This window comes from Schistocerca americana, chromosome 9, assembly GCF_021461395.2.
Source record: "Schistocerca americana isolate TAMUIC-IGC-003095 chromosome 9, iqSchAmer2.1, whole genome shotgun sequence".
In the NCBI taxonomy this organism is placed as follows: Eukaryota; Metazoa; Arthropoda; class Insecta; order Orthoptera; family Acrididae; genus Schistocerca; species Schistocerca americana.
This window is the reverse complement of record NC_060127.1, coordinates 68,983,853-68,996,056: the sequence shown is the minus strand read 5'-3', so window position 1 is coordinate 68,996,056 and position 12,204 is coordinate 68,983,853. Positions and strand designations below refer to the sequence as shown.

At 42.3% G+C, this 12,204-nt stretch overlaps 1 protein-coding gene across 1 annotated transcript in view; it reads left to right on the top strand.

Annotated features, from left to right (window-relative positions):
- The window catches only part of LOC124551280 (1,5-anhydro-D-fructose reductase-like), a 39,659-nt gene extending 37,684 nt beyond the window's left edge, over positions 1–1,975 (top strand). Inside the window, exon 7 of the mRNA XM_047126282.1 lies at positions 1,787–1,975. Coding sequence (XP_046982238.1) covers positions 1,787–1,829 — 43 coding nt within the window. The 3' untranslated portion in view covers positions 1,830–1,975. The remainder of the gene's footprint in view (positions 1–1,786) is intronic.
- The last annotated feature ends 10,229 nt before the right edge of the window (positions 1,976–12,204 follow it).

Sequence of the window (12,204 nt, the reverse complement as noted above, 5' to 3'; positions counted from 1 at the left end):
CCCTTTTCAGATTTTCTAACCTGCCTGCTCGATTAAGGGATCTGACATTTCACGCTCCGATCCGTAGAATGCCAGTTTTCTTTCTCCTGATAACAACGTCCTCTTGAGTAGTTCCCGCCCAGAGATCCGAATGGGGGACTATTTTACCTCCGGAATATTTTACCAGAGAGGACGCCGTCATCATTTAACCATACAGTAAAGCTGCATGCCCTCGGGAAAAATTACGGCTGTAGTTTCCCCTTGCTTTCAGCCGTTCGCAGTACCACAACAGCAAGGCCGTTTTGGTTTGTGTTACAAGGTCAGATCAGTCAATCATCCAGACTGTTGCCCCTGCAACTACTGAAAAGGCTGCTGCCCCTATTCGGGAACCACACGTTTGTCTGGCCTCTCAGCAGATACCCCTCCGTTGTGGCTGCACCTACGGTACGGCTATCTGTATCGTTGAGGCACGCAAGCCTCCCCACCAACGGCAAGGTCCATGGTTCACGGGGGGAGGCACCCAAATTGCGTGAAAATGTAATCACATGTCAGTTCTAGTATAATATATTAGTTCAATGAGTACCCGTTTATCATCTGTATTTCTTCTTGGTGTAGCAATTTTAATGGCCAGTAGTGTATGTATCTCTTCTTGCTTCTCATCAACTGGCTCGTGAAAAACACCGACCATTCCTATTCTGTGTCGTTACTGATGACGAGAAATGGTGTCTTTATGCTAACGTAATGAAAAGAAAGGAATGGTTGAGCCCAAACAAGCAGACGCTACCTAAGAACAACGACCAGGAAGACTGCATGAAGTGTTATTACTTCACGATGACGTCCGCCCGCATTCTGCTAGACTGACAGAAAACACTGTAGAGAAATTGGGTTCGGAAGTCATTTCGTGCCCACCTTAGTCACCCGATCTTGCTCCCTCAGGTTTCCACCTTTTGTGTTCTTCCATTTAAAAACCTCCAAGGAATTTCCTTTCCGAATGAAAATGCATTTCTAATGTGGGTCGACGAGTCCTTCGCCTCGGAGCAAGATTTCTACAGTCGCGGAATCGAAAAGTTGCCCCAACGTTGGCAGACTGTTGTTAATAGTGAAGGAGAGTATATTATTGATGACTAAAGTCTCTGTTACGCGTATATAAGTTGTGTTTAGTGAACTTGCCGAAAAACGCTACGAACTTAAGCACCAACCCAATAATTCACTTATTACAAATTCAGTCCGGAACAACACGGCTGCTACGGCCGCAGGTTCGAATCCTGCCTCGGGCAGGGATGTGTGTGATGTCCTTAGCTTGGTTAGGTTTAAGTAGTTCTAAGTCTAGGGGACCGATGACCTCAGATGTTAAGTCCCATAGTGCTTAGAGCCATTTGAACGGTCTTTTGTTACAAATTCGGGTTTATACAATGAGACCCGACGCATCTTCATTTAAAAACTAGCTGAATGAATAAGTTGGTTGGTTGGTTGGTTTGGGGAAGGAGACCGCACAGCGAGGTCATCGGTCTCATCGGATTAGGGAAGGACGGGGAAGGAAGTCGGCCGTGCCCTTTCAGAGGAACCATCCCGGCATTTGCCGGGAGTGATTTAGGGAAATCACGGAAAACCTAAATCAGGATGGCCGGACGCGGGATTGAACCGTCGTCCTTCCGAATGAATGAATAAGTCATCAAAGCGTTTCTTACGAATTAAATAAATACTTGCGTTCAGTTCTTCTTCCTAAAAATTTAATCTCACACACTAGTCCTACGTTATAGTTCCATAAATGACTGTGCCCTTTCCAACTCTTGCGCTTCTGTTTCAGGCTTGCGGGGCACCCAGAATTCCCTTGGTTTGAACGCTATTAGTTCCGAGGAGTAGAAGACTGCAACTACATAGAGTGTCAGCAGTGTGGTTCCGACTGAAATGTGCCTGCCTCACATAATAATCCTATACCTTTGAAAACGTTTTTCTGGTATTCTCTTTGTACTATTGCATTGCTAATAAAAACAAATTTCTTAACAAACCAAAGCAGTCACATGTTATTCTTATAAATTTCCATTCAAACTCTGTTCACGTTGCTGTATTGAAAATTACTTGCTTGTACCTACCTAGGCGTGGATAACTTGAAATAACAAGAGATTGCTGGGAGTTTCAATGGGCGTCTGAAACAGGGAACAGCATTACTATGGAAGAATGGGTAGATGTGAAAAATCTGGTAATGAGGACAGCAAAGGATCAAATCGGCGAGACCCAATGGGAATTTTTAGACAACTCGTGATATTCTGAATTCATTTGACGAGAGGAGAAAATGTAAAGCGAAATAGGCAAAGAGGAAGAAGGGCACCTAAGAGAAAGATCAGAAAAAAATGACAAAGCAAGAATGGCTCCGTGAAAAACAAAAATCTGTAGAGCGTTTATGGCTGTGGGAAAGGCTAGATGACAACGAGAGAAATATGAAAGAAATCTTATGGAAGAAAGAGAAATAGATGTACGAGTATCATGACATAAGATTGCAGTCCAGTAGTAAGTAAAACTGGAAGGTTGAAAGGTGGAAAGAATGTGCTGAAGTGCAATGCAAAGGAAACGAACTGAAAGATACTATGGAAAGAGAAGAATTAGCTGAAAACGAGGTGGGAGATACGACATTGCGAGAGGAATTTGACAGAGCACTAAATGACGTAAGTCGAATAATGCTCCTGGAGTAGGCAGCATTTCCTCAGAATTATTGAGATTCTTAGGAGAATCAACCATGAAAAAACCCGTTCCACCTGGTATACAAGGTGTATGAAATAGACTTCCCGAAGGCTTCCAGTTCCATAGAAGGCAAGAGCTGCCAGGTGTGAATATTGCGAATGATGAGTTTAATAAGTCATGACTGCAAAATTATTTACTGAAGAATGGGCAAAAGTGAAAACCGACTTTGGAGAAGGTCAGTTTCGGTTTTGGAGAAAAGTAGGAGCGCGGGAGTCAAAACCGACTGTACAACTTGTAACCTCCCCCCTCACTTACCGACCTTAATGACAGTGAAAAATGAAACCGCGTGTACCTAATGGGAGTTTTGGAAAAGCAATCGTCACCGAAGTTAACCTGTCGGTAAAGAGGGAGGAAAGGGTTACATCTAAATGAAAGGAAAAATGCAAATGAAACTGGTGGAAATTAATTTTGAAAAGAGGTAAAGTTAATAAAGAAAGTAAATGTGCGGCCGTTACGTTAACAATTAACTAGCGGTAATTAGATATTTGAGATTTGGGGGAAATCACGGTCGCCAGTCCTAAGGACACTTACTACAGTAACTGAAAAAGAAAGGTTATTACACATTTTATATAATTAGCACTAGAAGCGTGGCAACTGAAGGTTGACACGTGTAGTGTGAAAACTGAAAGTTTGTCAGAAGTAATAAATTTCGCTACACCCTGACTTAATTTAGCAAAAGAATTAATAAAACCGGAAAATCGAAAGTTAATTTAGTGACTGAAGTTAATAGTGAGCTTTCTTTCTGAAGCACATCGAAATTCAGTAACATACGGTTAGTCTTGGACTACCTCAACAATCATTTCAAAAGCAACTTGACTCTACGCAATTTAGAAACAAGATATTTAACTTTGATCTTGAATTAAATGATTCTGAACAATTAACAATAGTAAAATTTAGTACGTACCAAGCTGAGCTGCAGTCACAGGTAAGCTAAAATACGGTAACAAAGCTCGCACTCTTAATTCGTGCTTGTGTAATCTGAATATTGTAGCCAGCTATTAATGCCATATTTGAACTTTGAAATTAAAGCAGTGAAAACGAGTTAGCTATATTACTTTAATGCTGGCGTTTGAATTTCAACGACACTCGGGTTCATTTCGGAAAAGGAAGGGACTCTGCTTGGTGATGCAATTGGGACAATGAGTAACAAACGTTCATGCTAAGTTGCTGTAATTATAGTTACGAAAATGGAACAAGATTAAAAGCTGAGGTCTGCCATACAGCTCTAAAACTTTACGTGCGTCCAGTCTTCCTTGTCGGTTGATTGAAGGTTTGAAGTCGTCGGTCGAGGAGGTGGCGACAGTCACTCATTGTCGGCCGTCGCTGTTGCAGAAGCTGGATGTTGGCGCGCCTTCTTCTCGACACGGTCACCAGACGAAACGGGCTCTTGATGTGCGCCAGCTAATGCTTCCCGTCCGCGACACCATGTCAGAAACTATCATCGCGAGTCGAGCGCAATTACTTGCTGCCAAACCCCGAAAGCGCGGCAACTCGCGGGAGCGTCACACGACACCTGCTCCACTCGCTACTCCCGCCAGACTCCCACTGTTCCGCCCGCGCTCCACGCGGCAGAGTTAACACTACCAAAGATCCTACAAACTTTGATTCTTCACACGACCTATCGATGTAATCGTTCGATAGCAGTTTTCCCTAGGCAAGACCCAGCGTAAAAATACAAATACTCTTTACACAACAAACCAATTATACATCGACATAAGTGCATAAATATATATATACAAACAGTAAAACAATTACAATATATAAAGAGACAGAAATGTCATATCTTGAGGTAACAAAACAAGGAAAAAAAATAATAGTACAATAGATGGAAATAGGAGGATATGCATTTCCGGCGTTACAAACTTATCTTAGAAGATAGGTTGAAGAAATACAAACTTATGTGTGTAGCTAAATCGCACTACCTCAACAGCTGTAGACGGAAAAACATCATTCATTCGCACACCCGTACACTCATTCTCCTTTCAGACATATATACACGTACCAGGTGGTTCCATGACCATGTGACAAACTTTCAGAGATGATGGAGAAGGGTAAATGTAACAATTTGAGGTAAAGGACCCTGGTCCGGAAACGACAGAGAAGAAACTTATAAGCGAAAATCGTTCTCATACCTCTGACAATGGGACACATGTATTGACACAGATGTTGCTAAGATTGTAGGGAAGGTAAATTTCAGATGACCAAAACAAGACAAAAATGTCTAACAAACATGGCCTCTATAGTCCATAGCTTAAGAGTTATGAGCACTTGGTTGTCTTCGATACTGCAAAACACTTCACTCCTACTGCAAGCTCGGTGGTTTCCAAATTTTTGGAGGAGCTAGTATAGACCTAAACAAGAAAAAAAGTCGGGTAAATATGGTCTCTAGAAAGCATACCTTAAGAGCTGTGGTCACATTCAGCGGGAGAGATGTGTCTCACATTAGCGAAGACGAACAAGTGCTTGTAGCCCTTCAGGTGTGGACTTTAGACCCATGTTTACCAGATTTTTTTTCTTGTTTTGGTCCATACTATCATCTCTGAAAGTTACCTACCCTACAGTCTTTGCGACATACAGTACCGGTTCAAGTGTTCCACCATCAGAGGTATGAGAATGATTTTCTCTTATGACTTGCGACTCGGTCACTTCCATACCATGGTCTCTTTCCTCAAATTGATACTTTCGCCCTTCTCCATCATCCTTGAAAGTATGTTACACCATAAAGGAATCGCACTTTATGAAACATAGCATATATTCATAGTAATAACTGCAATAACATAGTTACGTCTGCAACACGATCGTACAAAAGGCAGTCAACAGTTTTACGCAAGGTCATGTGCGCAATGAACGAGTATTTTGTACAGCTGGTGACCCAAAGTTTGTAAGTATTTGATAAAGTCGTATATCTAAACTATAATGAGCTGATCATAAGTAGTTTTTTTATTTATTACATTTCACCTTCTAATCTTCTTCACATATTACGAAATTATTTCAAATAGCCTACATGGCAACATTATCAGTGTACGATCATCTGTATATTACTACAAGGTGTACAACTTTGCTTCCGCCATTTGCCGCTAGGTGGCGACAACGGTAAGTAGCGGTCGAAAGAAACATATCGCAGACGTAAGGCAGTTAGCTTGGACCTCGGTCAACATAACCTCATTCAAACATTAGTTGATTTGTGTCTGCATCATAAAGTTGTTCTTGATTGAAAATGTCAGTTTACGAGCCTAATTCTCGTCATTTGCGGGAGGTGTTACCGTTTTGTTTCAATATGAAGAAAACAGCGGCTGAGTCTCATCGAATACTCTCAAGTGCGTATGGTAAGGACTCTATTAGTGAAAGAACGTGTCGTGAGTGGTTTCAACGCTTCAACAACAGTGATTTTAACGTCGTAGACCGGCATAGTGGTGGAAGAGAAAATGTTTTCAAACATGCAGAATTGGGATACATTGCTGAGTGAAGACTCGCGTCAAACTCAAGAAGAATTGGCACGATTAATGGGAGTGACACAGCAAGCCATTTCAAAATGCCTCAAGGCTATGGGCATGATTCAGAAAGAAGGAACTTGGGTCCTGTGTGAGCTGAAACCAAGAGACATTTAACACGTTTGTGTGTTTGTGAACAGTTGCTTCAGAGGCAAAAATGGAAGGGATTTCTGCATCGCATTATGACCGCGGACGAAGAATGGGTTCATTACGATAACCTTCAACGCAAAAAATCACGGGGATATCCCGGCCATGCTTCCACGTCGACGACCAAACCGAATATTCACGGCTCCAAGATGCTCTGTGTTTGGTGGGATCAGCTCGGCGTCGTGTATTATAAAGTGTTAAAATCAAGTGAAACAATCACAGGTGCTCGTTATCGTACGCAATTAATGCATTTGAGCAGAGCATTAAAAGACAAACGGCCCCAATACAGCGAGAGGCGCGATAAAGTGATTTTACAGGACGACTACGCTCGACCCTACCTTGCAAAAGAGGTCAAAACGTACTTGCAAACGTTAAAATGGGAAGTCCTATCCCACCCGCCGTATTCTCCAGACATTTCTCCCTCTGAATATCACCTGTTTAGATCAATGGCGCATGGCTTGGCTGACCAATACTTCCGATCTCATGAAGAAGTCACAAATTGGATCGATTCGTAGATCGCTTCAAAAGATGAACAATTTTTTCAAAGCAGGATTCGTACACTGCCCGAAAGATGGGAGGAAGTAGTGGCCAGCGATGGAAAATACTTTGAGTGATACATGTGTAACCAATTTGTGTCATTGAAGCGTCAAATGTTGGGGAAAAAACGGCGGAAGCAAAGCTGTACACCTTGAATACAGGGTGTTACAAAAAGGGAAACATTCCTCACACACAAATAAAGAAAAGATGTTATGTGGACATGTGTCCGGAAACGCTTAATTTCCATGTTAGAGCTCATTTTAGTTTCGTCAGTATGTTCTTCCAACTACGCTCAATGGAGCACGTTATCATCATTTCATACGGGATACTCTACCTGTGCTGCTAGAACATGTGCCTTTGCAAGTACGACACAACATGTGCTTCAAGCACGATGGAGCTCCTGCACATTTCAGTCGAAGTGTTCGTACGCTTCTCAACAACAGATTCGGTGACCGATGGATTGGTAGAGGCGGACCAATTCCATGGCCTCTACGCTCTCTTGACCTCAACCCTCTTGACTTTCATTTATGGGGGCATTTGAAAGCTCTTGTCTACGCAACCCCGGTACCAAATATAGAGACTCTTCGTGCTCGTATTGTGGACGGCTGTGATACAATACACCATTCTCCAGGGCTGCATCAGCGCATCAGGGATTCCATGCAACGGAGGGTGGATGCATGTATCCTCGCTAACGGAGGACATTTTGAACATTTCCTGTAACAAAGTGTTTGAAGTCACGCTGGTACGTTCTGTTGCTCTGTGTTTCCATTCCATGATAAATGTGATTTGAAGAGAAGTAATAAAATGAGCTCTAACATGGAAAGTAAGCGTTTCCGGACACATGTCCACACAACATATTTTCTTTCTTTGTGTGTGAGGAATGTTTCCTGAAAGTTTGGCCGTACCTTTTTGTAACACCCTGTATAAGGCATGTCGCAGTTTAATGTGTTACCTAAAAGAACATCCAAAGGAGGAGTTTGCACAATCACTAGACTCAGAAACATGGGAAGAGCTTCTTGGAACCATCCAGCATTCATCAAGAAAACTCGGTCAACCCCCACGGAAAAGGAAACACAGGTGGTGGACAACAGACTGCGACAGAGCACTTAAATCACGTATTAAAGCCTGGAAGATTTGGCACAACCATCAAACACCGGAGAAAGGGCAGAACTTTTTGGAAACAGAGAAGAAAACATCCAAAACAATCAGACAAATTAAATGCACGTACCATCACAAACGATTGGAGGATTTTAAAAGAAACAAAACGAGAAAATTTTATAGAACATTTAGGGAAAAACTAGCAACCTTCAAGCCACCCACTCTCTGTTTTCGGTGCTCTGATGGAACACTTGAGACGAACAGAAAGGCCAACTGTGAAATCTTGAAACAGCAGTTCAAAAAGTTACACAACTGTGAACCATCAGCAGACAAACTTGACTTCCATGTTGCGACCCCAAACCAGGATTCAACTCCACCTACGCATGAGGACATTGTATCACATCTGAAAAACAACAAAGCACCAGGGGAAGACGGTGTAATTGCCGACATGCTCAAGACTGGAGGTGAACTCTTGATTGACGGACAAACTACCATTGCAAATATAAGAGAAAGCAGATTGGAAACTGCTTTGATTCATCCTCTGCACAGAAAGGGCATTTCGCTCCTACCAGTCGCTTACGAAGTGCTCTCGCATGCTCTTCTCACCAGATTAGAACAACAGACAGAACATGTGATCGGTGAATATCAGGCTGGCTTCCGCCCACATCGATCCTGGGCAGAACAGATCTGGAACCTGAAGATTGTACTGCAACACCGCCAGTCAAACCACACAGTAGTCAGCTTCATAGATTTCAAGAAAGCATACGACTCGATTTGTCAGTTCAGTACACTTTGTGAATATGGTGTAGATAACAAAAATACTTCATTAATTGAGCACACTTTAACAAACACAATCTCAAAAGTAAAATTCATGAAAGAAGTGTCTAAACCTTTTCAAATTAGGACAGGAATGAGACGGGGTGATTGGTTGTCTCCACTCCTCCTTAACCTGGTACTTTGTTTAGAACAAAGGACACACGAATCAACATAAAATGCCTTGCTTTTGCTGATGACCTAGCAATAATTACGCGTACTCCCGAGGAAGGAGAAATTTCATGAGGTTGCAATCAAAACCAGACTCCAAATTTCTTACGGGAAACACAATTCATGGGCTCCATACGTTCAAACCTGAAACCACTTACAACCAAATATGGTGACATCAGACAAGTACTTCAAGTACTTGGGTGAAATGATCAGCAACACTGACATCGAAAGAGTAGCTCACAAAACACGAGCAGAAAAATTACACAAAGCTTATACAATGACCTGGAAGACATACTATCGCTATCCACCCACGCCAATCTTCACCACTATCATACAGTCACTCTTCCGGAAGCGCTCTACGCAACTAAAACATCATCATTAACCATCAACATCAAGGACATTGAGAAAATGGAAAGGCAGATACCCAGAAAATATTTGAACCCAAGATTGAAGATGGTATCTGCATGAGCAAAAGCTCTGAAAAACTGTACTCAAGGACTGAACGTTTCACATCAGTTGCACGGAAAAGACGAGTGAAATTCTACGGACACCCAAAATGACTTCACAGAACTCAGTATTGACCCATTAGAAACCAAACGGACTGTGTATAGACAGAAAATCAATTCTTACAAGTTCACAACCAAAAACCCGACGGAAAAGATTCTGAAATTGAAAAACGCATGGACACAAGAATGAAGGGAGACCTATAGTGAAAGGATGGGGAAGTTTTGAGAAGAAAAGAAGAACGAGAAAGCTAAGGACACCAGCGCTAATTAATGGTTCCATGTGCTCGTTACAGGGCGAAACGAATAAAGGAATATATATGTATATACTACTGGCCATTGAAACTGCTACACCAAGAAGAAATGCAGATGATAAACGGGTATTAATTGGACAAATATATTATACTAGAACTGACATGTGATTACGTTTTCACGCAATTTCGGTGCATAGATCCTGAGAAATCAGTACCCAGAACAACCAACTTGGCCGTAATAACGGCCTTGTTACGCCTGAACATTGAGTCAAACAGAGCTTGGATAGCGTGTACAGGTACAGCTGCCCATGCAGCTTCAACACGATACCACAGTTCATCAAGAGTAGTGACAGGTGTATTGTGACGAGCCACTTGCTCGGCCACCATTGACCAGACGTTTTCACTTGGTGAGAGATCTGGAGAAATGTGCTGGACAGGGCAGCAGTCCAACATTTTCTGTATCCAGAAAAGCCCGTACAGGACCTGCAACATGCGGCCATGTATTATCCTCCTGCAATGTAGGGTTTCACATGGATTGAATGAAGTGTAGAGCCACGGGCTCAAAGTGCTGTCAATGCGAACAAGAGGTGATCGAGACGTGTAACCAATGGCACCCCATACCATCACGCCGGGTGATACGCCAGCATGGCGATGACGAATAAACGCTTCCAATGCGCGTTCACCGCGATGTCGCCAACCACGGATGTAACCATCATGATGCTATAAACAGAACCTGGATTCATCCGAAAAAATGACGTCTTCCCATTCGTGCACCCAGGATCGTCGTGGAGTACACCATCACAGGCCCTCCTGTCTGTGTTGCAGCGTCAAGGGTAACCACAGCCATAGTCTCCGAGCTGATAGGGCATGCTGGTGCAAACGTCGTCGAACTGTCGTGCACATGGTTGTTGTCTTGCAAACGTCCCCATCTGTTGACTCAGGGATCGAGGCGTGGCCGCACGATCCGTTACAGCCATGCAGATAAGTTGCCTGTCATCTCGACTGCTAGTGATACGAGGCCGTTGGGATCCAGCACGGCGTTCCATATTACCCTCCTAAAACAACCTATTCCATATTCTGCCAACAGTCATTGGATATAGACCAACGCGAGCAGCAATGTCGCGATACGATAAACCGCAATCGCGATAGGCTACCATCCGACCTTTATCAAAGTCGGAAACGTGATGGTACGCATTCCTCTTCCTTACACGAGGCATCGCAACAACGTTCACCAGGCAACGCCGGTCAACTGCTGTTTATGTATGAGAAATCAGTTGGAAACTTTCATCATGTCAGCACGTTGTAGGTGTCGCCACTGGCGCCTACGTTGTTTGAATGCTCTAAAAAGCTAATCATTTGCATATCACAGCATCTTCTTCCTGTCGGTTAAATTTCGCGTCTGTAGCACGTCATTTTCGTGGTGTAGCAATTTTAATGGCCAGTAGTATATATATATATATATATATATATATATATATATATATATATGGGTAATCCCAAACCATTGTAGAAATAAACAGGCCTATGTATTTATAAAAAAATAGGAGACCTTACTTTTGGGGATTGCCCTCGTAGATATATATATATATATATATATATATATATATATATATATGAGAAATGTTCCGGAAAATTCGTGACCGATTTTCTTCAGATCTTTACACGATACTCTAATAAACGTTCAGGCAGACATAGGTTATATATATATATATATGATGACAAATCGCAATTTAATGTTGTTACCAAGAATCTCGAAAAGTACTTGAACAATCCAGTTCAAATTTTTACACAATGTCTTAATAATTGTTCGGACAGCCATCTGCTATACATTTTAATATATATGGTATAGAAATATATATAACTCAAAAGTGAAATGTAGTTAGCAAAAAGCTCAAAAGTTTCCTGACCGATGTACTTCAAACTTTTACTTCATATTCTAGTAAGCATTTAAAGGTACATAATACACAATATTTTAATATAAACGGTATATATATACAACATAAGTGGGTAACGTTTTCAGCAAAAATTTCTGAAAACTCTTGACCGATTTACTTAAAATTTTTACACAAAACTCCAATAAACATTCAGACGGATATGAGCTACGCTTTTTCTTAATATATTTGGTATAAAAATACACTGTTCAAAAGAGTTTGGGGAACACGTGTATCAACGTCTGTTCTGGCTTAACCACAAGCGCAGGAACGAAGAGAAAGAGCGCAAAACCAGAGAAGGCAGTGAGGCGACTTCAGCCAATAGCCCACTGGCAAGGACTGCGCCACGACAGGAGCGCCCTCTGCGAGAAGTGAACATAGGCGCCGCTCCTGCCAGCCTCGGTTGCCGTTGCCATCCATCTCCTGCCCCATGGGGCAGGGGAATGAAATTACTATAAAGAAAAAAAAACAGCCTCGGCAGACATTAATGGATCGTATTCACAGAGTATTAGCACGATCTAGCAGGGAGTGCTACGAGAAC